This window comes from Leptopilina boulardi, unplaced genomic scaffold (genome assembly GCF_019393585.1).
Source record: "Leptopilina boulardi isolate dan_hultmark-lab unplaced genomic scaffold, ZJU_Lbou_2.1 LbouV2_112, whole genome shotgun sequence".
NCBI lineage: Eukaryota > Metazoa > Arthropoda > Insecta > Hymenoptera > Figitidae > Leptopilina > Leptopilina boulardi.
In genome coordinates, this window is record NW_026137655.1 from 1,438,106 (window position 1) to 1,464,839 (window position 26,734).

The 26,734-nt window shown below is 24.6% G+C and overlaps 8 protein-coding genes across 12 annotated transcripts in view; 3 read left to right on the top strand and 5 right to left on the bottom strand.

Moving 5' to 3' along the window:
• LOC127280130 (uncharacterized) overlaps window positions 1-16,285 on the bottom strand; it is a 93,194-nt gene extending 76,909 nt beyond the window's left edge. Inside the window, exon 1 of the mRNA XM_051302998.1 lies at window positions 16,276-16,285. The gene's annotated coding sequence lies outside the window, so the exon portion shown is untranslated. The remainder of the gene's footprint in view (window positions 1-16,275) is intronic.
• Window positions 2,379-3,963, bottom strand: LOC127280190 (dr1-associated corepressor). Its single transcript, XM_051303076.1, has 5 exons — window positions 3,745-3,963; window positions 3,496-3,568; window positions 3,192-3,285; window positions 2,944-3,120; window positions 2,379-2,861 (listed from the first exon to the last, which is right to left on the bottom strand). The coding sequence occupies exons 1-5, from the start codon at window positions 3,784-3,786 to the stop codon at window positions 2,591-2,593; spliced, it is 657 nt and encodes a 218-aa protein (XP_051159033.1). The 5' UTR covers window positions 3,787-3,963; the 3' UTR covers window positions 2,379-2,590.
• LOC127280166 (translation initiation factor eIF-2B subunit beta) lies at window positions 4,348-6,045 on the top strand. Its single transcript, XM_051303034.1, has 6 exons — window positions 4,348-4,564; window positions 4,654-4,740; window positions 4,802-5,083; window positions 5,153-5,309; window positions 5,386-5,780; window positions 5,860-6,045. Exons 1-6 carry the CDS (start codon window positions 4,497-4,499, stop codon window positions 5,930-5,932), a joined length of 1,062 nt encoding a protein of 353 aa, XP_051158991.1. The 5' UTR covers window positions 4,348-4,496; the 3' UTR covers window positions 5,933-6,045.
• LOC127280200 (TM2 domain-containing protein CG11103) lies at window positions 6,147-7,404 on the bottom strand. The gene is made up of 3 exons (XM_051303085.1): window positions 7,175-7,404; window positions 6,898-6,985; window positions 6,147-6,719 (listed from the first exon to the last, which is right to left on the bottom strand). The coding sequence occupies exons 1-3, from the start codon at window positions 7,315-7,317 to the stop codon at window positions 6,390-6,392; spliced, it is 561 nt and encodes a 186-aa protein (XP_051159042.1). The 5' UTR covers window positions 7,318-7,404; the 3' UTR covers window positions 6,147-6,389.
• Window positions 7,760-12,236, top strand: LOC127280151 (suppressor of fused homolog). Its single transcript, XM_051303010.1, has 7 exons — window positions 7,760-8,120; window positions 8,810-8,902; window positions 10,090-10,399; window positions 10,577-10,812; window positions 10,987-11,214; window positions 11,327-11,534; window positions 11,657-12,236. The coding sequence occupies exons 1-7, from the start codon at window positions 7,948-7,950 to the stop codon at window positions 11,720-11,722; spliced, it is 1,314 nt and encodes a 437-aa protein (XP_051158967.1). The 5' UTR covers window positions 7,760-7,947; the 3' UTR covers window positions 11,723-12,236.
• On the bottom strand, window positions 12,105-14,888 carry LOC127280207 (uncharacterized). The gene is made up of 4 exons (XM_051303096.1): window positions 14,546-14,888; window positions 13,986-14,438; window positions 12,644-12,824; window positions 12,105-12,488 (listed from the first exon to the last, which is right to left on the bottom strand). Exons 2-3 carry the CDS (start codon window positions 14,331-14,333, stop codon window positions 12,663-12,665), a joined length of 510 nt encoding a protein of 169 aa, XP_051159053.1. The 5' UTR covers window positions 14,334-14,438; window positions 14,546-14,888; the 3' UTR covers window positions 12,105-12,488; window positions 12,644-12,662.
• Window positions 12,875-26,734, top strand: part of LOC127280094 (protein neuralized) — a 67,603-nt gene continuing 53,743 nt past the window's right edge. For 2 of the 5 annotated variants that reach the window (XM_051302942.1, XM_051302902.1), the window contains exon 1: window positions 17,384-17,616. Coding sequence is in view for 3 of the 5 variants with exons in the window: in XM_051302902.1 (XP_051158859.1) it covers window positions 17,577-17,616 (40 nt within the window). In the remaining 2 variants the exon portion in view is untranslated. Of the gene's footprint in view, window positions 13,179-17,383; window positions 17,617-26,734 lie in introns of those variants that run through there. The other 3 variants (XM_051302934.1, XM_051302922.1, XM_051302950.1) reach the window with 3 other exon arrangements.
• Window positions 15,104-16,601, bottom strand: LOC127280216 (uncharacterized). The gene is made up of 4 exons (XM_051303109.1): window positions 16,198-16,601; window positions 15,820-15,996; window positions 15,504-15,618; window positions 15,104-15,430 (listed from the first exon to the last, which is right to left on the bottom strand). The coding sequence occupies exons 1-4, from the start codon at window positions 16,265-16,267 to the stop codon at window positions 15,313-15,315; spliced, it is 480 nt and encodes a 159-aa protein (XP_051159066.1). The 5' UTR covers window positions 16,268-16,601; the 3' UTR covers window positions 15,104-15,312.

Sequence of the window (26,734 nt, forward strand, 5' to 3'; positions counted from 1 at the left end):
AATTTTTCAAAATGATTATTATAAGAAGAAAAAAAGATATGGGAACAATTAATATGAAAATTTGATATTATTTTTAAAGAAATTCCATATATAAAACTTAAAACTTTTCCTAACTTTTAATTGACATTTTTTTATTTTGTACATATACATTTTATGTTATTTAATTTACAAACTTGAATTATGATCAGAAAGATTTTTTTAAACTGCGAATATATAAATAATAGTGCCGATAAAAGAAATTCTCATAAACTTTCTACTCAATAGAAATAATATGCTCTCTGATTTTAGAAATCAATAATTTTTTCAATTGTTTGAAATATTATTTTAAAAATTATTTATTTTTCAACAAACTTTTCGTTTTTTTAGTTTAAATAATTTTTTAATAAAATTGAGATCAAAATCTCAATTTTAACGAAATTAGGATCAAAATTTCGATAAAAATATAATTAAGATTAAAATCTTAATTTTAATGAAATGAAAACTTTTTTTAAATGTAAAAAAACGCACAAATTAAGAATATTTTTTCTTATAAATAAGCGTGGGAAAGCATAATAGGTATTTATTATTATTTTTTTTTTTTTGAAAATATATTATATATTTCAGTCCATTTATATATTAACTGGTTATTAACTCTGTGCCTTGGTGCTTAATGTAAATCTTTGAAAGATATTAAAAATTTAGTGTTAAGTAGTACAAAGGATTAGTTAAACGAATTAAAACATTAAAATATCGGTGCTAACAATTTTTGAAAGTTAATTGTTAATTAAAAGCACCGTTGAGAAAAAAAATATATAAATAATAATTAGAATAATTTTTAGGTCGTTAATTAAAGTAACATAAAAATAATTCAATTCCAGCGTTATGTTAATATATACATATTATATATATATAAATAAATTATCGAATCGTATCATTAATATAGCGAAAATCTTTTTATTAAAGTCATTTTGAGACTTTAATCGATAAACTTCAGTTTGCGAGTTAATTAAACTTATTATTATTATTATTATTATTAGTAGTAGAAATAAACTGCCAAACATGTTTAAATTATTTATCGACGTTAGTAGTAAATTCTACTATAAATATATATTATTTCTATTTTTCTTATAATATTATGTTAATATTATTATAATATTAATTAATATTATAATTATAACTCTTAACATGAAATTTTTTCAAAAAAATTTTTTTCTCCTAAGCGACGAATAAAAAAAATGTTTATTTATATATATTAAATGCTAACTTATGTAATAAAAGCATAATCTTCCAGCATAAAATGCTGTAACTTCTTATTTTCTTCCATTAAGAGAAACGAAAAGAAAATACTAACAAAACAAAATATCGTTGACCTGTATATTATTATTATTATTAATTTATAGTGTACATATTTCTCGTCCGAATTTATCATTTGGTGTTTTTTTTTACACTTCATCGCATAATTATTTAAAACTGTTTAGTTTTTATTTCTACAAAGACAAAAGAAATGTCACTTTAAATTCTAAATGATTTAAATTATTTATATTAATAAAAACAAAATACTTCTATTCAGAATTTTGTCAAGTAATTGAAATTGAAAAGAAAGTTTTAATTTTTTTTAATTTTGGAATTTAATTAACATCTGAGAAATATTTGTTCAAAATGCGCTATATTGTAAATAAATATACAAATTGTTCATTAAATAGTTATAGTCAAAATACTTGTGTAAGTGTAAACCTTGTAATGCACTAATGTTAAAATATTTGTACTTTTTTGTAGAAATTTGCGTTTCACTGAGTATATTACCTTAAAACCCAAACTTTAGTTTTCTATATTAAAAACAAAATTTATTTAAAAAATAATTTACATCAAATGAATTTAATAATTAATTTTTCTATATACTTTTAATTAAATCTTTTTCTATTATTATATAAACTAATTCAAGTAAACAGTAGAAATTTATCTTTTGATTAGTGTTTTATTTCATGTTACAATATTGAACTTAAATTTTATCCAAATATTTAAATCTGTGTTGTAACTTACGAATTAAATTTATCTTCGTCTTTTTTTTACTTTTATATGCACTTTTTACGAATAATGTATTTACATAAATGTCGAATTATTTGAATATTCAAAAAAAGTGCTTTTTCAAGAAAAAATATAATTAATTAAATGACATATACAAAAAATTAAAGCTAATTTTTTTTGCGAACTATTTTAATTACAAACTTAAAAAGTTGAAAAAAATTTTATATGCCACAATTGATATTACAAATATATATGCATCAGTCATGATACGAATCTAAACTAAAGAATAAATTATAATTTATGTATATATCTATATAAATACGTTCTACAATAAATTGTCAATTTAAATGTAGAACTAAATCAAAAACAAATCGTGAATATGATGATTATAAATTGTATGTTAAAGTAAAATTCATGATTTGACATCAAATATTTAAACATTATTCAATCACTCAAACTTGACTTATTAAGAATACTGACTAAAATGTCAGACTTAAATAGAGCAATATGGACACAATATTTTTTCTTTCTTTCTTTTTTTTTATATCTAACTAAGAATTAGATTGTTTAAATAAAAAAAATCTTACTACGTATCGTAATCTTCATCAATGTTGGCAGTGTGACTGAAATTTGGTATTGCCTGATTAGTATCGCTTAATTTTGATGGATTTGCAACCAAATTCATTGGTTTTAGTTCCGTATAAAAATTTGGTTGAGGAACGCCAAATGATGCTGGTGTTGTTATTTGAAATTCCGGGACAATTGACATATCTGTCAAATGACTTGAATTTCCCAATCCTTTAAAATCCTTGGACATTCGACATGAGGATGTATTGTAATTTTTCTCCAATTGAAATCTATTTTTGAAAAACAAAAAAATTTTCAGAATAATAAATCTAATTTAATTTTTTTACAGTATTATAAATAAACAATAAATACTCGGTGTCGGGGGTTTTCACTAAAGATGGACATCCCATGTTTCCTGAATTAGCACCAACTGGGGCGGGTGTCAATGGTGGAGTTGGAGCGTCTTCATCAAGACCCGATACATCCGGAAGACCTTTTACTAAATCCTTTAGAAAATCAAAACGATTTTCCGATAAAATACATTGTTTCCTAAAAAAAAAAAATTGTTGAATTTTTTTACCTGTGTAGAACAAAAAGGTTATAAATAATTTAATACTCACATATGAGATGGACTCAATGTTTTAGCATTTTTGGAATTTGTGACTTGCATTGTTTTCGTTAACAACGAATGTACAAATAATTCTAGCGTCCTAGGTATATAATTAATTAAGGATACATATAAAAGTACATTTTCATTAAATAAAAAAAAATATATAAATATTGACATAAACAATAAACCTATTGTTGAAATTCTAAGCAATCCAAATATTATGTCACGATACAACCTCAACAATTGGCATTTTGATATACAATTTTACGTAATCAATATAAATATTTCTAAATTAATTAGTATAAAAAGGATATAAATTATAATCGGTACTGCTTGAGCAACTTTTCCTACTTCTTCGTCAGTTTGCATAATTTTCTTTATTCGTCCCTATAAAAAAAAGTGAGGTTATGTGAAAAATTAATGTTATTTAATAAACACTTTTTCTCATCCATGAAATTTCACCAATGATTACAATTAATTTACATTTATAATTAATTAAATATTTAAAAAGTTTACATTATTTTATAATGAAACTGTACATTAAATAAATATGTTTAACTTACTGCTGGAAATCGAGCGTTGTATTTTTTCCGTTTACTAGGCATTTTGACACTGCAATTTGTTTACACTTAATTCTATAATTATAAATCGTTAATCAAACAGTAAAAACAAAGTTACATTTGAAACGATATATCTTGATTTATGTACTTTATTATCCAAAAAATGTTATTGGGACATCATCAATGAATCAATCAACACATTATCAGATATACTCGTATGAAGTTAGCAGAACAACCATAATGCATATTAAACAATTAAGAGATAACTTCATGACAGTAAAATATATAATAAAAACAATTATTACAGAAAAATTAATTGCAACTAATGAGAATATTATAAAAAAAATTATAATTTATAGTATTTTTTAAAAAAAACTTTCAAATTTAGTAAAAAAATTTATTATATTATCATTAATTTTCAATTAGAACGCAATTTATTCGTTTTTAACATTCGATAATTATAGAATGTAATAAAAATATATATTCTTATATTAATATATAAATAAATATAATAATATTTCAATAAGTAAACAATTTTCAAAAATATCCGCCAAAAAATCTCATTGGTTGACAAGTAATGATGCGCAAATGCGCTCCAATTATTTATTTTCTAACCTAAAAATTTGGATGATGTCAAAAACAGACAAGATTGTTATATATTTTAATTGTAAAGCATCTGTGATTACAAATACTATTAATAGTTATATTATTTAAAATTTTACACAAAAGTTTAATGAAGTTCTATAATAAAAAAAATGGATTCTGTGTCAAAAATAAATGTTCACGAAAAGATATTAGGTTTAATCAACAAAATAAAACATGGGTAAATATGGATTATTTAAATAGATTATATTCTAATTAAAATGGTTTAATTAATTTTTAAATTTACCGTTAAATTTTTAATTATTTCAGTGAAATTGAAGGCACTTATGAAATTGTTGTAGCCACTGTTTCAACATTAAAAGAAGTGATAAACAATACAGAATGGAAAACTGCACAGTGAGTTGAGATAAAAATTTGTTAATTTGTCATTAAAAATAATTATATTAATTTTTAACAGATCTGTTATGGATTTAGTAAAATTAAATGGAAAACATCTAATTAATGGAGTACCACTAGAAACATGTATTGGAAATATGATTCGACGTATATTACATATAATAAGAGAGGAATATTCTGCTGAATTAAAAAATAAGACAGAAGAAACTGATCCTCAAGAATCACTTCATAAAATTATTACTTCAAAAAATGAACATGATATTGATTTCAATATTTCTGTGCCGTTTCTTAAAGAAGCTCTCGTAGAACATATTAATGAATTTGAAGTTGAATTAGAAACATGGTAAAAAAAAAAATTGTTTTCATAATTTTCCTACATTTTTGAGAAATATATTTACATAATTTTTTTCAGTTATGAAAATATTACGCAACAAGCTTCGGAGCACATTCACTCTAGTGAAATTATATTGACAATTGGTCGATCAAGACTAGTAGAAGAATTTTTTAAGAAAGCTGCTAAAACCAGAACATTTGAAGTAATTGTTGCTGAAGGTGGTTCTGATTTAAACGTAAGAATTAATTTACCATTTTTTTGTTAATAATTCACAATTTTTATTTTACAAATAAATTGATTTTTCATTTCAGGGTCATCAAATGGCAGTGAACCTCGCGAAAGTAAACATTAAAACGACATTAATTTCAGATGCGGCAATTTTTGCAATGATGTCGCGTGTTAATAAAGTTATTGTAGCAACACATACAGTTATGTTGAATGGTGGACTTAAAGCAACATCAGGAACATATACAGTTGCACAAGCTGCAAAACATTATTACGTACCAGTTATGGTTCTTTTACCACTTTATAAACTTTCACCTGAATATTTGTGTCTATATGAGCAAGAAGGATTCAATAAATACCTTTCTCCTAGTCAAGGTGTTATTCCCATTGATAATATTCAACTTATGGATAAAATTCGCGCCTATAATCCTGCCATTGATTATGTACCTCCTGAACTTGTCACATTATTTATTTCAAATACGTACGTATAATTAGAATTTTAAATTATGCAGATAAATATTAATTAATGTATTTAAAATAACTGAAATTTTTAATTTTAGCGGTGGAAATGCTCCCTCGTATATCTACAGATTACTCAGCGAATTATATCATCCGGATGACTATGAACTATGACGATCACTTAAAGATTTTATTGAATCAAATTTTTGAGAATATTTATCTGTACATTAAAAATGCTCATTAGCATTTTGTATTAAGTTTTTATAAATAAAGTCTCGAAAATTTAATTCATTTTGCAGAAATTTCTTTTAAACTTTTTAAATAATGAAAAAAAAAATTAACAAAATATTTTAAGAAAAAGAAGGCTCATATAAGAGAAAAACATGAATTATCCATTTCTTTTCTACGTTTATTTATTTAAATATATACAATTTTAATTTTAGAAAGCAACATAAAATTCTTCAACGAGAAATTAAGAATGAATCATAACAATGTTAATATTGCTTCAATAATCAGTCTTGAATTATAATAATTGATATTAGTTATTTAATATTCAATTAAATGATATAATTGCACTCATACGATTTTTTATATACATGTAAAAAAATTATTTACAATTATTTATTAATTCTCATACGTAAGGATTCCAATTGCTTCCATCTTCGGGAAGTAATGAATTTGTTACTATTAAAATAACATCGACAATCCACCATATTCCTAAACCACCTAATGTTAATAATTTACCTACAGCAGTACCAGTTTGTCCAAGACAAAACCGATCCATACCAAGAAATCCTAAAAGTATACTATACAATAAAGTTGTTGTAAAATAATGTCCACTGTATTTTATGCAAGGTACACCCTCACGATAAAAATGTCTGCTGCCATAACATTCAATATCTGGCAAAACGGTGCAGGATACTTTTGTTTTTTCCACATCTTCCCAACGTGCACCACCAAACTGAAATTTCAATCATAATAATAGTAAATTATTTGTTTTTACAATAAATTTTCAGTTTTCTCCGCTAATTTTCGTGTGACAATGCATTTTATTATTTTTGAGGTTAAGTGCACTTAAATTCGGAAAATAAACTACAAATTTTAAAAAAAGGTATTTAATATTACAAAAAAATATTTACCTTTACACAGCCAAGACCAGTTTCTTCTTTTGCTGTTTTATTTCCCTTAAGATCTATTGGTTCCTCACAATCAATAAATTCTCTTGGTCTAAAAAATGTATTATTAAATTTAAAACTTTATAATTTTATTATTAATATTGTATATTCAATATAAAAAAATACATTTAAACAATATAGTTGAATCATAATCAACAAACTTCGAATTTATTAACAAAAAAAAATTGCGAATGTTGGATTTTGACAGTTCGTTATAGGTTATAAAATTATTAATACTTACAAAAATTTGCATAAAACTAAAGGTCCTTCCGGTCTATATTCTTGTTGAATTTCTGGTGTTTTATTTGCAGCAGAAAGTATTAAGGATTCCGCAAAATTAGAGTAAAAATATACCCAAACTGTCAATATGTAGACTAACCTCATTGTAGTTAATTCATTAAATTCATTATTAATCCACTATTGAATGGGTGTTCTAAGAATCCTAAGGAATGTGTAGTAAGTGTGTGTACGTTTTATTGTTATTATTTCCAAGAAAAAAAATTCTAAGCCAATCACATTCCACTATTATTCTTCAAATCACCAATCATTGTTTAAGATAGTATTATGAATCAATTAACATTGTTGCCACTATACTAACCTATAAATAAAATTACGATTATTTTAAAATTGATTAAAAAAAAAATATTTAAATAAAATATCTAATAAATAAATTATTAAATATTATTTAAAAACTTTTCACGTCTATTTATAAACAATTTAATTAAATATTAAATGTTTTTTTTAAATATGATGGTTTGAAAGTTTTATTTTCAATGTTGGTATTCCTGCGCATAGTGGTTTTCTGGGAAATGTTGGAATTTTCAGAGCGCTTTTGTATTGTCGTCTGTCCTGTTGTCGAGAGTGGAGCTAAGAAATGTTTTAAGACAAGTGAAATCGAAAGTTTTTTTTATATTATTTGTGGAAAAAGGTGCAAAAAAAAGTTGGCTTGTGGAATCAAAGAAGATTCCTCATTTTTTTAACCTTATTTGTTTTTAAAAGAAAAAGTTTGCATACATGTTTGGAAATATGAGGGAAAGGGAGGACTTTCCTCGTAATTTTCCACCATATCAACCGATTCCAGGGTGTTCACCGAGGGCCTTAGGCCTAGACGCCTTACACAGTTTTTGTAAAGAAATTTATCCTAACCAAGGAAATCCTCTCACTGTGACAGCTATTGTTAAATACTGGTGAGTACTATACACACAAAGGACCTTTCATTTCTATCTCAGTACTTAACCTATTGTTAATTATTTCTTAAAGCATCTTTTTCTTTTTATAAATTTCCCTTTTCTATTGTTATATTTTTGACATTTGCAACAAGTATTCTCTTGAGTCTTAATAAATTATAGAGGAATTTAAATATTTTTTTAAAAATAATTATACATTGTGATTTTAATTATTGTTAATAGTGAATTTATACTTTTGTTTACATTATTTTTAAATCAAAGCTTTCTTTTAGTATTTGTTTATTTAGATCTTTTAATTTTTTTTATGATTATACATTTATATATTTTTATTTGTTATTTATTGGTTTTATTTTCTTTTATTCATTATATTTTACATTTATTTCGTTAATTGTATTTAATTTGCTCATTTACTAATTATTGTTTATTTTATATTGTAGGTTTTTGTATTTTTATTAATAATTTGATTAATTTATAACTTATAAGTTGGACAGAAAAAAAATATTAAATTAATTTACCCTTGTTATCAAAAATTAATTTTGCAAGTTACTGTGGAGATGAAAAATTAATTTATTAGAGTAATTAAATAAAATGCGTTGATATAGGAGAATGTTTATATTTAGATGGTTGTGAATCTAAATTTTGCTGGCTGTTAAAATGAAAAATGAAATTTTTATTATTTTTATTATCAGGCTGGGTGGTCCAGACCCTCTTGACTACATCAGCATGTACGAGAATCCTGGTTGTCCAGAAATTGGAGTTCCACCTCATTGGCATTATGTTAGGTAAGATTTATTTATTTTTATTCTCATCGCAATTTACAATTAATAATATTTATCTTGAATTTCAAAATCTTGTGAAAAAAGAACCAAATTACGTTCATCTGAAATTTTCGAAATTACAATTCAGTGCAACTGTTCTATATCTTTCAACGATCTGTCAACCCAACATAAATTATAGTTTCACTTTCAACTCCGCCCTATTCTCAGAATATTCTGTTTAATGAAATCAAAACTCCTTTCTATTAAAAGGATTTATAAAATTTTTTTATTATTTTACTTTTTTTTAAATTTACTTATTTAGATAAAAATTTACTGGAAAATCTGAATTGAAAATTAATTTTTAATCAAAGAATTTTTAGTTCATTTGTGGTTTATATTTATTTATTTAATATTAAGAATGTCATGGAAATAAAATGTCAAGGGGATTATAGTTAAAGTGGGGGGAAGACAGGAAGTGAGGAATTTCCTCAAGGTTCTTCATACTGAAAGTTGTTTTTCAGAATTTTGTCATTTGTGCACGTGCCAACACACATGGTGTATATTAAATAAGAAATAAATATAAGTAAATTACAAAAAAAAACATGAATATTTAGTAACAGTGAAATAATTTTTACTCTATTCTATTCTCTTTTTTGATTTAACTGAAATTAAATTCCAGGTTTATTTTAAATTATTCTTCATGTTAAGATGTCAATTTTGAACATTTTCCAGAAGAATTTTGTCGCGTGCCATTGACATCAACTTTTTTTTTTGTTTTTTTGTGGGGAGAAAAAAACCAATTTTTTTTGGTCTTAACTTTTCAAGAAAAACAGCTGTCGTAATAGATTGTTTTATATATAGAGTGTGTGTAGGGTGCAGAGGAATAATTCTGTTAAAGAGGGTGCACCGGCGGAAATAGATCTCAGTACTTCCCCTTTCTTATATAGTTGAAGTCTCTTCCTTCTTTTCAATTTTTTTTTCAACTCTCCAAAGTCTGCGCCATGTATGCATTTATTTATATAACGTCATTGATGGAACGTCTAGACGATGAATATACTTCATGAATCACTCTTTCTCCCGGGTCATTGAAAGATTTTTTAATTTTATTCTTTATCGAAAAATTTATTTCGCTATAGTTGATGAGAATTTTAATTTAATTTTTTTTTTATTTGTCTAAAATTAAAATTTAAAAATTATTTTTTCTTTCACAGTTTTGGTTTATCGGATCTTCATGGTGATGGGAGATTACATCCAAAATCGGGTCCAGGTCGTCCAAGTGGATTTGGTTTTGAATTGACTTTTCGATTAGTGCGAGAACGAGGTGAAACGACACCACCAACATGGCCTGCGAATGTAATGCAACAATTAGCAAAATACGTTTTTAATTCTAGTAATATGTTATTGCCAGGCGATCATGTTTCTTGGCATGCAGCACTTGATAATGGAAATGGTCGTATTACACAAATTTTAATGGGTAAAGATCCCCAGTTACCTTCGTCAGCCGCCACTCCTTATGGAGAAGTAAGTTTAATTCTAATTAAAAATTAATTTTTAAATATAGTAAATTCATTTACTAAAAAACAATTTTTTTAAATATAAATATATTTTTTAAAATATATAAATCTAAATTGGTTGAATTTCAATTATTTTAAGAAATTCCATGAATTTTATGATAAAAAATTTGTTTTCCTACTTTAGGTCTCATTTGTGCAAATTATCGGCGTGACATCCGAAGAATTGCAGGCAGCACAACATTGGAATGGACTGGGTGTCGTTAATCTTTTAAAAGCTTCAAGTGGATGCGGACCTTGGCTCTTGACTGATATGAGAAGAATTCACTCGATAATGGACGAGGATCCATCGGCAGCGGTTAAAATTCAAAATGGCATCGAGAGAGAAGGATCAAATCTCAGTGGCGTATCAGCGAAATGTTGGTGAGTTTAAAAATAGAATTTCACGTCTTTGGTAAATTTTTCGATTGTTATAAATTGTTACTAATAACAAATTAAATACAGTTTAACGAATAAAATTATTTTTCATTCATTTCATAAAAATAAATTAATACTAATAATCAAATGAATTAAATTATAATTTTCTAAATCATTCAGGTGGGTGCAAATGTCCGGTGATAAGAGCAGGGAAAGATATCGAGAAATAAGAGAAGATTCTGATGATGATAACGATGATGAAGATATAAAGCCAATTGTAAAAGCTGAGAGATTATCACCCTCGGAATCGGATGGACACACAACAGAAGAAAATGGTGTCAAAATACTTCCTGGTCTTCATTTAACATTTAATTTGGAGGCTGGAAGTTTATTACCATTAGCAATAAAGTAATTTTATTTGTAAAATTAATTTTATTGAAAAAAAATGCTTTAACTTAGAATATTCCGTTTTTAAAACATTTTTTTTTTGTTATATTAAAAAAATAATTTTCTTTTGCAGAGGACGTGTAATGCATGGTCGACATTTCACATTTAAATCAATTTTATCGCACGCTGCCGTTACAATTGTTGCACCTTCTGTTACGGGAACATTAGTTACAAAAGAAAAACCTTACGTGGTCCAGGGACCTTGGTTACAAGTTTTGTTGCCCGAAAATTTGGCTGAAAGAATGTCATACGAATTCCAAATTTTAAATGTGCCTTCGCAAGTTAGTTTTTTTACATTGAAAAAATTCTTTTATATTTTTTATTATTTTATAAAGAAATTTATTTTTATTATTTTAATAATGAATACAAAATTACATTATTAATTAATTATAATTGTTGACAGGTACAGCTACCAAAAACGTTTTCTTGGCCGGAACATAATCTTGCCATAACAATAGTTAACGATTAAATGTCTACGATTGCTATTCATCGATCATTCATCATTTGAAAAAAATTCTACGTAAGTTTTTTTTCGTAACTTTCTCTTTTTAAGTGACTGAATCTTCGATTATTTAACAGTTTTACCAGAATGACCATTATATAGATAAATCGAGAAAAAAAAACTAATTCGAAATCATAAATTTCGAATTACTAGATAGTTAATTTCATAATACAAACAGAGTGAGTTTAATTCATCTTCGTGCAGCTATGTTAGTTTTTTTCATGTTAATATCATATCAAACAATTTAGTTAACTTATTATTGATTGCAATCAATTAGAACAACTAACAGTAAGATAATTCGCATAAGTTTAACTTCGTTACGAATCAATTTTTCCATTTTTTATTAGTATTTTTTTTTTTTAATTATTTTATTGATGAAAATTCGAGAAATTTTTAAAACGAAACTTTGATTCGTAATCGAAGTTAATTATTTAATTCTGTAAATAGTTATTAATAGATCAAAAAGCAAACTACGTATTTATATTTTATATAGTTATATATATTATAAGTCTTTACACTTTGTTATAAATAAATGAATGAAAGTTTTAAATAATTTTCAAGTATTTTTTTGATTTAGTGGAAAAAAAGAAAGAAAAATTGTTATTTTAAAAGTTGAAAAAAAACTCAATAGTGAAAATAAGATAAAATCTTTATTGCAAAACAGTTTCAACAACAGACACAGAGACAATAACAAATCTTCGTTGGCCGCACGTTTGTTTTTTATTTCGTTGTGCTGAAAACAATGAAATGAAAAATTAAAAAAAAATTCTTTATTTTTAAAAAACATTTTATTATCAATTTATTTAAATTAAAAATTTTGTTATTCAGTTTTTATTTAGTTTATTTAGGTTAATAGGGAAATTAATGATTTCTCGGATGATCTTTTACCTGTGATATATATATATCATCAAGAAGGTGAATTGAAACGTCTTCGACCTCGTCTTCGAGTCAAACCTCTACGTTTCGTTGCTCGTCTTGGTGCACAACATTCCTCTAATTTCATACATCCTGCGGCGCACTCCATTGAGTCAGATTTAGCAAATGGATTGAACAAGGAAAAGCCAGAATTCTGAAAAATCGGTATGACATTGAAACTATGATTAGTATATATTATAATTAACGACAATACTCAATTAGTATTGACAACGAGCGATTGAGAGCGTTACCGGAATACTTTTTTTTTCTTCTACAATTTTTTTGTTCTTTTACTATAAAAATACATAAGTGTAAAATTTGAGGGGGAAAAAATTTTATTTAAAAAAAAAACGTAAGTGTGAATTTTCACAATATTTAAATTAGAAAAATTTGTGCCTTTGTGTTCAAGAAAAGTGTCTGTGTTTCATTCTAGTGGAATATTTTATATATTGTGACAATATTCGCTGAGTTGCATTTTATACAATGAATGTCAAATTTTCCCAAAAAGGTATGAAAATCTAAAATTGATTTTTAATAATTTACAATTTTTTTTATTGTGAATTTTTCTAATCAAATATATTAATTACATTCATTGAGTAATGAAAAAGTAAACAAACTTGAAATCAAACGATTTGTTTTGATAAAATTTTTCGTTTATTTCATAACTTAACGGGGCAAGTGGTGAATTTTATTTTTCAATATTAAAAATTATATAAGTATTTAAAAATTGTTTGATTAATTTTTATAATTAAATAATTAATTATTTTATTTGTAATAATTTTTTTAAAACATTTTAATTTGTCGATGTTTTAGTATTTTAAAAATTTTTTTTTAATAATTTTCAAAAATTTGACTACATTGTTTTTAAAATTGTATGAAATTTTCTCATATTATATACAAGAACCAGATAACTCGATGGAATGTTTTGAACGTTATGAGAGCATTCCAGTAATGAATGGATCGTGTGTGAGTTACCTGGTTTTTGTGTCAGATTTTTCTTTTTGGGATGAAGCAATTACAGACTCGAGAATATCATGAGCGTGAGATGATTACGAGGAGGAACGCTTTTATAAAACTCTGAAACCCTTTTCTTTCTCTCTCTTCGCTCGAGGTCGCTAGAAAATCAGGATTCGTTTATAACGATAATTTTATACATGGTGTAAAAAACCCTTTAAAAATTTTTTAAATTTTTTTCATACTTTTCAGATTAAAGGAAATTAACAAAAAAACATTGGGGAAAAATTAAAAATTATGATTCTGAATTTCTAGCGACTAAAAATAAAAAATGTTCATCTTTATAAAATAATTATCATACCTGATTTAAAATGCTGATAACAACTTTAATAGCTCCCAACCATAATAAAACGACGATGCATGCCGAGGCAAAATCCTCAACATCGTCACATGTAATACTACCAATGACATTTACAATTCCTTGAAAGACATTGGCAAATGTTTGCATCGCCTCAATGCATAAATCGCGAAGAAAACAAATCACCTGAAATAGGAGATTCATCAGGACTATTATTAGTTCCAATGTTCTTGTAAGGAACTCGAGAAAGATGTCCACAAGTAATTCAATTGTGTCCCAAAACCAGCTCACAATGCCCATAAGAAAATCCAAAAATTGATCAAAAACGTTGTATATACTGGGACCCCGCATTTTTTGTGTGTTTTTTTTATTTTTATTAAAAATTTAATAATAAAAATTCGATAAACGTTGATTGAGAATAATTTGGAAACATTGTAAAATGACAGATCTAATGGTCTGAATATCGAAGAACAGAAAACAAATGATTCTTTAATTCCACCTTCATGATGAAGATTCTTTTAATTTTAATTCTATAATTTTATTGTGGAAAAAATATGTCATACCTTAGGGAAAATAATTTTTCGTGCAAAGAGAAAATATATTTTTCTCACTTATTTTTTTTTTTAAAATCACTTTTAATTTTTTTTTTTTTGACTGTCAGTATTTTTTTAACTAAATATTGCAAATTAAAATGAAGGAAAATATTCTTTTCGTTGACTATTTGACAATTTGAAAATTTGTTAATTATGGGAAATTTGATTTTTTTTTCATATTCAATTTAAAAGTCCATTTGTGACAACGATTTACTTGAGAGTTTTGTTTTACACTGTTATTTTGGATTAAATTGCTTTGAAGTTAGCAGTGAAAAAATTCGTGAAACATGGGTTAGAATAAATAATTTGAATACAGTATAATTTTATTTAATTAGCAAAAAATTGTGTATAACAACGTAAATTTTAACAATATCTATATTATCTATTATATCTATATCTTATCTATTATAATATATAATTATTAGTTAAAATTTAACATTATTAACAAAACAAAATTGTTTTTTAATATTATCTATAATAACATGATTTTTTATAACAATAAACTTTAAAAAGTTTTTCAAAAATATATATAAGTAAAAATAAAAGACATAAAATTTTTGTTTCGTTGTAAAAATGAACACATTGTGAAAATACTTTGAAAATACTTTCTAATTTTCAACTTTGGATATTGAATGTCCAAAATTGAAAATAAATGAATCACAGTATGATTTATAATTAAAAAATTGGTGTTCGTTATTTTAATAAAGTTTCTAAATGACTAGAAAGAGAATTTAATTTTAGAAATATTTCAAAGTTAAATAGGATATTATGAGAAGAATTGTAGGCTTCAAATTTCGAGTAGATAAATTACAAGCGTCAGCATCACTACACGATTGAACACATCCTTTAACGTATCTGGAAAAAAATTCCATTTCATAATTAACAGAGAATTTTAATTTAAAAAAAAAGAAATAATAATCGGACTCACCTATTTTCGAAATAAAATCCTCCACAGTGAGACATTCGTATTAATTCGGAATCTGTTGTTAATGTACCACTATCTAAAGCGCAACTTCTAATTGTTAATGACACTCCAGAATCGTCTGAAATATTAATTAATTAAATATTAATGAATATATTATATTAATTATAATATTAATTAAGAAAATTAAATTTTTAATCATTTTAAATAATTTTATATATTTTTAGCTATTAATTTGTTAAAAATACAATTAAAAAGAGCGGAAATATTTTTTATAATTATTTAAAAAAATATTTTTGTAAAAAAAATTGATTTTACTTACAGTAAATTCCTGCTATTTTTACACAAGCGGTTGCAGGAAAAAGACCATCTCTATTTTTACGACCCCCTAAACAAGGAGACTCTAGAAACTCCAAACTTCCATTGTTATGAAATGGGTCATCACAGGGTTTGTTATCTCCACCAATTGAAACACATTTGAAGCAATCCAAAGTTTTGCCTGAAATTTAATTGAAAATCAATTTCCAAATAGTTCAGCAAATTTACTTAAAATTTAATAATAATAATAATAATAATAATAATAATAATAATAATAATATAGTTATTATATTATTTATTTATTATTAATAACAATTTTTATTTTTTTTATTTTTGAATTTTAAATTTTAATCCATTTAGTAATATTATTCTTGAAACTCACCTTCTTGAGGAATTTCAAAAAGAATTAGAATAAAAATACTCAGACAGTGTTTACAATTAAAATTCCTCATTTTTTTCCTTTTTTTTAAATTAAATATTTGATGAGGAAGAATTTGCGTGTTTTTTTTAATCACTATTGTAGTATACACAATTTAAAAATTGACGTATATTTTTTATTGTAAAATAGATGAAGATTGTTTCTGGGAAAAATGGACATTTTGAATGGTAACGAGAAGCATCGAACAAGCAAAGTGGAGCTACTCGATGTCAGGATGTTGTGATTACAAGTAACCAAGGGAACTATACATGATAAAAGTATACCTAACAATAATATATATGTATTGACGCAAAGTGCAGAGTTCAAAGTACATGCAACAAAGTGATTTTCACAAGTTAAACAATATTAAAAAGAAAATTTTTTTAAAAATATAATTAATTATTTATCTCAATGTAATTATATAATGATTACAAAATTTCAAAATTTAAATATAATTACATTTTTTTAATTTGTTTAATTAATTAATTAATTAATGATAAATAAAGCGTTTTAATAATTATTTAATTTATTAAATTCTTGTTACGAAAAATATTTATTTAATAATAATTAATTCATTCTTTCTAGAGTAAAATTAAATTCCAAATATTAAAATTAAAAAAAATTTCAATTTTTAAATTTATTTTTTTGTTAATTTCTTTTGTTATTTTTTTTGAAAAAGATTTTTTTCCATCGAAACACCCGTTAGATGAGGATTAGGATCGCGTGATTCTCTTTTCATTTAAAAAAAAAAAATAATAATAAAAAGCGAAACTCCTCTTGCATACTAATATATCACGCAAAGATAATTTTCATGTACATTACTTTTGAGCATTATGGAATTACATTGATGAAAATGTGCTTTCTCCGAATACGACATTATAGAAATTAAAAAATAATTTTCTCGGTTTCGACAAAATTTATTTCACAATTTTATTAATTTTACTTTTATTTATTATTAGTTTGCTTTTTTATTATCATTTTTATTAATTACTATTATTATACTCTGTAATTTATAACTCTTATTTGATTTAATGAAGTTAAATTATTTATCTATTTATTTTGGAAAAAAATATATTTTTGAAATCAATGTTGGAGCGAAAGAATTTGAATTAAAGCGCCACGCGCATGCGCAATTAATTGTAGCCAATCATCTCGTTGGCAGCAGCCGTACACACATCTTTGCTGTCGCAAACGCACACATCAGAGAAAACACTGCGTTTTAATGTGATATGTGTTTGACAAAAATGTCTCGATTTTCAATTAATTTACGTTTATTGTTATTGTTTGCGTGAAAGCACGTTCATCGCGTGTTATTCGCGTTCCTGACATTTTCTAATTTGACAATGGGCCAATCCTCCAGCAAGAGCAGTACCGGTCAGAGCGGTGAGTAAAAAAAATTCTTTTACTTTTTCACTTTTGCTAAAATAAATGTTGCGCATAGCGACAATAATGACAGATTATTCATTTGACATGTGTAAATTAATATTTATTTTTTATCTATATTTCTTTCTGTACGTCCCTAAAATTTGACCTCATTTTATTTATGCTTTGAATATTTCCTTACACGTCCCCTCTCTCCCCACCATTCATCTATTGATTACATGAAGGTTCATTGATGATTTTTGTTGATGACACGTTTAGAGGTTAGGTTATATTTTTTGCAGACATGATATTTTGTTTTTTTTCTTCTTTTTTTATTGTAAAATTCATTCGTCTTAGTTGAATTTTTACTTCTTTGCTATAATTTTGCGAAATTGATGCAGTTTTTAGGTTATGCTATTCAATTGTCATTTTATAGAATAGTGAGATTTGAAAATAAAAGAAAATTGATGGGAATTTTCCAAGTTGATAATTTTGTATACTTGGTTGTACAAATTAGTTGAGAGATTGCAAAAGATTTGTTTCATAAGAAATTATCTCTGTTTTTTTTTAGATTTCTCGTAATGAAGGTGTAGATGAGTCTTTAGGGAAATTTTTTTTCTATAGGAGACATTGATCTTGAAATGTAAATAAAAGGATTGACACCTGTTACTTCTACTTGTTCTTCTTTACTCTTTTTTCGTTCTCTATCTCTTATTCCAGATTAATTAGGGATTTTCTATTCAGTCCTCTCAGAACATCTGTATAGTAATGTAGTTAATTAAATGGTAACAATTTGTCAGAATTTCGATAAAATATTCGATTATGTAATATATATGTATTCGTATTGTTTACATATTTATTTTTAATTCAAAATATTAAATAACTGATTTTATTATTCTTGTAAGTTAGTGGAAAATTCTTGTTTTATTTACATAATTTATATATTTATATTTAATTTTTTTATTAATTCATAATTAACATAATTTTATTACTTTCGTGAAAGTATTTTAATTAAATTATTTATTTATTTTTATTATTATTATTATTATTAATGCTTCGATACGGTATTTTAATTTATTTTTATTATAAATTTATTTTTAATTAAATTCTCGATAAAATAGAAATGTAGTTTTTTTTAAATATAAATAATTTAATGTGGAGAAAATTATGAATGACTATTAAAAGATGTTACCGTCAAATAATTGTATTTTTTAGATATTTCACGCTGAATTTGATTATCTAATCAGTTAGTATTTTTTATTTTCTTTGTGTAGAAAATAATTATCACATCACATAAAGAATTAATATCTTACAGTTTTCTGTTTTACCTAAGGCCTGAACTAAAGTAAATTAGCCGGAACGACCTCTTCTGAGTTTTATTGGTAAAATATGAAGAACAGTTTTGTTGGTAATAAGTTTTTTGTTTTAGAAAAACTTTATTTGTTCGAAGGCAAAATTATAAATTTATTATTTTTAAATTAATTTATATTTTTATTATTTTATATATATAAATTATAATTTTCTTGTATCTCTTTATAATTTGAATTATTGAAAAGTACACTAATTAAAATTACTAAGAATTTCCACTAATTTTTAATGTAATATGCATTACAATTTGAATTAAAATTTATATTTTTTAAATTAAAATTGTAGTGAAAAAAATAATTGAAATTCAGTATAAATTTTTACCTATTTTAATTAGTTGACGCGACTTTTTACTACGTAATTCAAATTTAAAGAGAAAATATATTATGAATATTATTTTATTATTAAATAATTAAAAATTACTATTTTTTAAAAATATTTAATAAATGAAATTTCAAAATTAAATTTTATTTTTGATAAACGAGAGAAATGAAATAATTTTTTAGTTTGTCATTAAAAAAAAAAAAAAAACTAACTGATAATTTTCGATAATAATAATATTAATAATAATAATTGTATTTTTACTTGAATTATTTTATTTCATAAATGCGCCAAATTTGGCTTCGCTATTTTGAAAAGAATTATTCAAAAGTAAAAAAAAAATGCACTTTGGATATACGTGCTCAGAATAAAAATTTTTGCCAACATGTGTTGAGTTTCTTTTTTTTTTTTTCATAAAATTTAACGACTTGGAATTTTGTTGAAATTATTGTGTGTACAGATGAAATTGCCGCATGTGCTGAACACGTGTAGAGAGTGTTAAAAGATTTGCGACTTTACCTGACACCTTTGTTCTGTTATATGTATAGTAAATACTCTATTGCTGATTATCCTCTTGGCTTTTGGCAAAATTTACCTGAATAGATAGGTTCTCCAGATGAGAAAATATATTATTTGAAAAGAAACATTTTTCCACATCTGGATTTGTTTTGACCAAAAACGATACCAGTCTTCATTTTCATCCGTGAAATCTTTTTCTTTTGCAATAAACAGAAATTTTAAAAGTTAAATAACAAAATAAGGAACATGGTTTCTGTGGGCCTTTATGGTGCTTCAAAAAAAATTTTTTTTTTCAAAATTAAAGTGATACTGGACTTGCTTGCAAGATGGTTATACCTTCTTGGATCCTATATATATGTCTTAAGGCTTAGCATGGGCCACAGATGTTATTGTCATATGGCAGACACGAGTTTAAGTTCGGCCCCTTCAAAACCGCGATGCACAGTGGTAAGAATACTTAATTGTGCGCATCGGTCATGGAATTTTTCTGAAAGTCACTGCCTAAAATAGTTGGATTTTCTTATTATTCCCGCACTCAACATATGTGCTTTTTCTATCGTTCTTTTTGAATTAGTTTTAAAATTTTCCTAATGAACCACTAAAATATTTTAGCACCTTTGTATTGTTATTTTATAAAAAAATTATCGTTACTTTGAAAATAACTTCTTTAAATTTTCTACTGAAAAAAAATAAAAAAAATTTATCGACATTTCTAAAGCAAGATAAATATTTTGTTTGGAAAATCTAATAAACTTTGAAAACTTGTAACGGAAGTTTACGGATCTTCTGTAACTGAATTTCCGATATATGAATTTATGATCATATGTCAGTTCCTATATATATAGAGAGAATTCTACCTGTTCAGGATTATATGCCTTCAAATCGAATGACCTCGCTCTTTTATAGTACACATATAGTTTGCCCTCATCCCTTACTTTTTAAAAATCCAACGTATGAGAAATTATTCAATGCCTTATATTTTCTAAGCAGTATAAACAGGAAAGACGTCTCTCTTTTTTAAAATCCGAGACATCCCCCTTTTGATGACAAATATGGAAAAATGTTTCTTTCAGAGACAGTTTGATTACATAACGCAAATGTAATTTAAATCCGGTTTTTAAAATCCAGGTATAGAATGCAAAATCATGGCAATGAAATCAGCTGTTGCATATATTTATATATCCATAGCGTGGGAGTAGATCTCAACAATTATTTTTCAATTTCTCACTTCTGAATCTCTGGGAACCGAGGGAACTAAATGACAATTTTGTTACATTGCAATTTTTTCTTCAAAAGAAAAAAAAACCTGAAAATTTTTTGTTAAAAATTCGTAAACTGCACTGAAATAATTATATTTGGTTCAAATAATCGACTGATCATATTTATTTAAATAATTATGAGCCGAAAGTTTTGAACGAAATATTTTTTTCAATCTATAAATTATTAAAAATTATGATGACCATGTAAAATAAAACAGTAAATTAAACAATTATTAAATTTATTTATTTATTTAATAATAAATTTATTTAATAAATAAATTAATAACATCTTTTTAGATATTTTAAACAATATTTTGTAATAAAATTCGTACTTAAAGAAGACGAAGCTGAAGTACGCAACGTTTATGATAAACGATTTTTAAAGAAATAATTTTTTAAAGTGAAAAATTCTATAATTTTTTGTCTAAAAAAATATTTTCTATAATTTGTTGATTATTGAAAACTACAAGATTTATTTTTTAGGCAAAAAATTATAGAATTTTTCATTTTAAAAAATTATTTCTTTAAAACTCGTTTATCATAAACATTATGTACTTCAGAAGTTGCAAAAAAAATTTCGTTCATATTAGCGTTCAAAACTTTTGGCTCATAAATAATTTTTATTTCAATCAAATCAATATAATTTCTGTAATTGAAACAAAATTTAATTTACTCTAAAATTATTTGGTTGAAGAAAATATTTGTTAATATTTAAGTAAACGATTATTTAAATTAAATAAATTTTTTTTTGTGTAAAGTTGCATTTTAACGTTTTGGATGGAAAATCAAATAGAATTTTGAAATTTAGGCTTTTGGCCAGATTTTAGATCACATAGCGACTATATGTTTCTTTCTCTTTTTGCGAGATGCAGTTTGCGGGCTTGCTGAATATATAAACTTTGGAATTGGATTTCCAGAGAGTCATTAGACTTGAGAAGAACGAGAATTTCGTGCGTCACTATATACTATACTTTGCGGGGTCGTTTGCGATGTTGCTGCATTTTCCTATATACACGCGAATCTTGTGTCGACTTTTCGCGCGCTCACATCTCTCCAAGATAGTACACACTAGCACCTCTTCTGATATAAATATATATGAGAATTAGGTCGGTGCCCTGTCCTGCTGTTAGAAGTGTCTGTCTATATGAGAATCTTCTTTCGTCTGCATTTCACTTTCAAATGCGGAATTATATATATTTGTTTGAAAAAAATTTTTATTTCATTCAAATAATCAATTTTTATCAAATATTTATTTATTATTATTATTCGAGTCAATTAAATTGTATTTATTTGAAATTACGAAATTATTTGGTTCTATTTTATTTAATTCGAAATAAAAGTTTAAATTTATTTAAGTCAAATAAAGATTATTTGATTCAAGTAAATATTTAATTAAATTATTTATTTAATTAATTTTTATTAAAATAATCGATTATTTTAATAAAATAAATTTTTTCCTGCAACAAGATTTTCCTTCTTCTTTTTTGCATTATAAAAATTTTCTTATTACAATTTTTTTTACAAAAAACTGCTTTCAGAATAAAACTGTATTCTTCTTATAAAAAGTAGGTCAAGTAAAAGAATTTCTCACAAAAATATGATCACCTCTCTGCACTTTATAATTCATATAAAGTTGGAGAATTTTTGCTATTTTGAAAAATTCATAAATGGGATTTTGGGAATAGAAATTGTTTTTGTTTTTAAAAATATTTTCTTTAAAATTTTTAAAGAAAATGTTTTTTTATTATTGATTGAATAAAAATTCCGCAGGATTCCTAGTAAATTCTAAAAATTGTTATAGGTTTCAATTTTTATATTAATTTTTTTTATAAATATAATTAAAAATTTGAATCTAATTTATTTTATTTGTTTTTATTTTACACTAAAAGCAAAAATTTATTTGGTTCAAATAATTTGTTGGCTATTAGTAAATATTAATATTTGGAATATAAATAATTTTTATTATTTATTTAGTTTTTTTTTTAAAATTATTTTTCGATGTGGATTAAAAAATTTGTGCTTTTAACGTGATACAATGAAACTTTTGGAGGAAAACAGAAACTGTGTGAGGGCGCTGGCCCCGAACACGGAAATGTTACATATATACGAGTGTCGTGGACATGCCACTTGGCTACAAAGATATAAGTTTCTCTGTCTATATGTATGTGCATACAATTTTATACCTATATTATGTCTGCTCTACAACAAACGTAAATGCATCTTTTAGAAACGTGCTCTATTTTTGGTGCGAATACATTATAAATATAAAAGCATTGTCTTTTTTTGTGTAATAATTCTTTTTTTCAAAAATTTTAACTTATTTCGATTGACACAACAAAATTGTTTATTCGAAAAATAATTTTATTTCATGCATTTTTTTCTTAGATTTAGAAAATAATTATATCTTAAAATAAGAATCGATTTTTAAATTAAGAAATAGTTCATAATTGAAGACTTCTTTTTTTATTAAATATAGTAACTATATTATTTTCCAACTCTAAGAATAAAATGCAGGGGAAATATTCTTAAATAGGGGCCAAAAAAATATATTCTTTTTAGAGTTTCGAACTGATTCGAAGTAGTCATTGAATTTTATTAGGAAGTTTTGTTTTTTCTTATATAGAATTCCTTTTGGAAAATAATAGAATAGTCTTCATTCAGAAAAGAAACATTTATTGATTATAATATATAGATATTATCTTTTGTTGAATCACGATTAGACATGCGGCATATATTCTAATATGTAGTTTAAAGGAAGTATTTTTGATAAATTGAATGATCGCCAGCATAGGTCATGAGAGAAAGAAAGTTAGATAATAATCAATCTATAAGCATTTTCGGTATTTCAATGACACACAAGATTATTCTTCTAATCTGCTTTTTAAATGAGTTCCTCCATTTTAAAATACCATAATACTAAATTACCATTTATAAGCCCATTTTAAAATATACTTTTTTGGTTTAAAATCAGAACTTTAAATTTCGTTAAAAAATCTACTATTAATTTTTTTATTATACAAAAGAAGAAAATTATTAATTTTTTTTTGTTGCTATTAAAAATTGACTTACTGAAAAAAATTAATGAATTTTAGAAAAATGCATATTTTATTATTGTGTATATACAATACAGAGAATGACAATTGAGAAGGTAACGGTTGTATTTTGAATTGAAAAGTCTGGTCTCTTTATAGACAGAATAGAATATAAGTTAATTCAGCTCAGTGGCTAGACCTGGCTATTCCTGGTTGCAACTAAAGTTACCCCAATGCATCGTATTCTTAACTCACAAAGGAAGTGGGAGAAAGAAGGAGAGAGAGAGAGAGAGAGAGTATGAGAGTTAAAGTTAGGAAGAGTTAAAAAATACACTCTTTAAAAGAGTGCAACTATGACGTCAATTGGAAAAGGTTCCTCTTGCGGGCCATCGTCACTTTAACCCATCTAGACTTAAAGTTAACATCGACAGGCATTTTGCACAGTATATACGCACGAAAATTGGCGACTCGTCAAATGAGCTATTTACAATCTTCTCAGTGTAAATATAAGATCCCATGTTGATTTAACTTCAACCCCCTAATGTCTATTATTCTTTTTGTTTTGCCTTTCTTTAATACTCCCATTACTGTTTTTTTTTTGCTTTTCAAATAAATAATCAATTTATTAATCTAATGAAAATAATAATAATTATATTACTAACATTTACAGCGAAAAAAAGGTATTCTTAATTTAAGAATATTATAATGTTATAGAATTAAATATTACAAAAATTTAAAAAAAAAACTATAATTAAATTAAGATATTTTTTCATATCCGTATTCATATCTTAAGATAATTCCTCTTATTTTAAGAGTATTATATTTTAACTTTAAGAATGAAAAGCATGCTGGATTATATTCTTAAATAGGAGCCGAGATTATATTCTTATAAGTTTAAAATATCGTGTTCTCGGTGTATATTATTCAGAACATTAAGGGTGTGCATGAAGCATTTCACTTCCTTATCTTTAAAGAAAAAAATATTAACTTCATTTTCTTTTAAACATACCCGAATGAATAATAAATTAAAATTACCATGCATTTGAAATTATACAAGGTGATTTTTATGTTCCGGACTCCATAAAATTATTTTTTTCGTTTTTTAAACAAAAATAATGTAAAAAAAAAAAAAATTTAGAGGTTCCGGAACATAAAAATATTTGAATTAATAAAAAATAACTCGACTGATTAAAAAATAATTTTTTAGTTAAATTTTCACATGGATTTAGTAGTTTTTTTTTACTATTAATTTTCAGTGAAAAATAACTAAAAATTTTTACAAGTTTAAATAGTTCTGAATAATGATAATTGATAATACTAATTATTATAATTTTAATTATTTCTCTTGGAAAAACAAAATCAACTGTTTTCGTGAGAGGAAATCTCAGTCTTTTGTGACTAATATATACATAGGTATATAGAATATACACAAAGAACGCGCGTGACGGTGTCGAGATGCAAATCAGAGTTCGCTTTCTCGTTCAAAATTAATTATACAATTCTCCTACTCAGTTTGTAATTAAGGGAACGTAAAGGAGTTACCGCAAAGGACTCTTATATAAAAAAAATATTATTATTCTGAATGTCAGGGTCGCAAATGTTGAAAAAAAAAAAATTTGTAATACAATACATATCAGGGGACTTTTTCTATATCATTCATCTCTCATTTAAAAAAAAAAAAAACAGAAAAAAAATTGCTACATCCCCTTTTTCACAATATCGCATAAAAACCACTCGCGGTCGATTGAATAAAAGTACATATATAAATTATAATTCAACTGATTAAATCTAAAAAAAAAACACACATTTTTCTCTTTAGAAAAAAAGAACTGTTCGATATGACGTAAATTCACCCTGATTTCTAGAGGTTTTTTTTTGAGACTTTTTTTTTTCTTTTGGGTGGGTCGCACTTGACGGTGAAGGGTTGCGAAGTTTATGGAGTTAAAAAAAAAGTGGTTGCACACATTCGAAATGTCATAATTCATCTAGTTTATATATATATATGACCGTTATTTCAAGGGAAGTATATATCGACGCCTCCCGTTGATAAGATGCCCGTTCATTTGTCAGAATAATAAAATGCCATCTCGAGCTCAGTTCAATATGAAGCTAGTTCAATTGTCAAAATAATAAAAGGCTATCTCAGTTTCAGAATAATATAATCCTATCTCGCATTAAATTCGAATTTAAGTTTTCGTAAATTAAAAAAAGGAGTTTAAGTCGATCAGAATATTAATTCATACTTTTTAATGATTAATTAGTGATTAATAATTATTAATAAAATAAGAAATAGAATAAAAAACAAATAATAAAATAATAAATATAATAAAAAACATTAAATAATAAAATAAATGAAAATAAAAAATATTATTAAAAAAGAAAAAAATTAATTTAGCCTTGAATTATTTATTACTAATATTTTTTTTATTATAATTTTTTTATTAATTTTTTTATTTTTATTATTTTATTATAATTTATTTATCAATTATTTTATTTATAATAATTATTAATAATAATTATTATTGATTAAAAAAATAAAATAATTGATAAATAAATTATAATAAAATAATAAAAATAAAAAAATTAATAAAAAAATTATAATAAAAAAAATATTAGTAATAAATAATTCAAGGCTAAATTAAT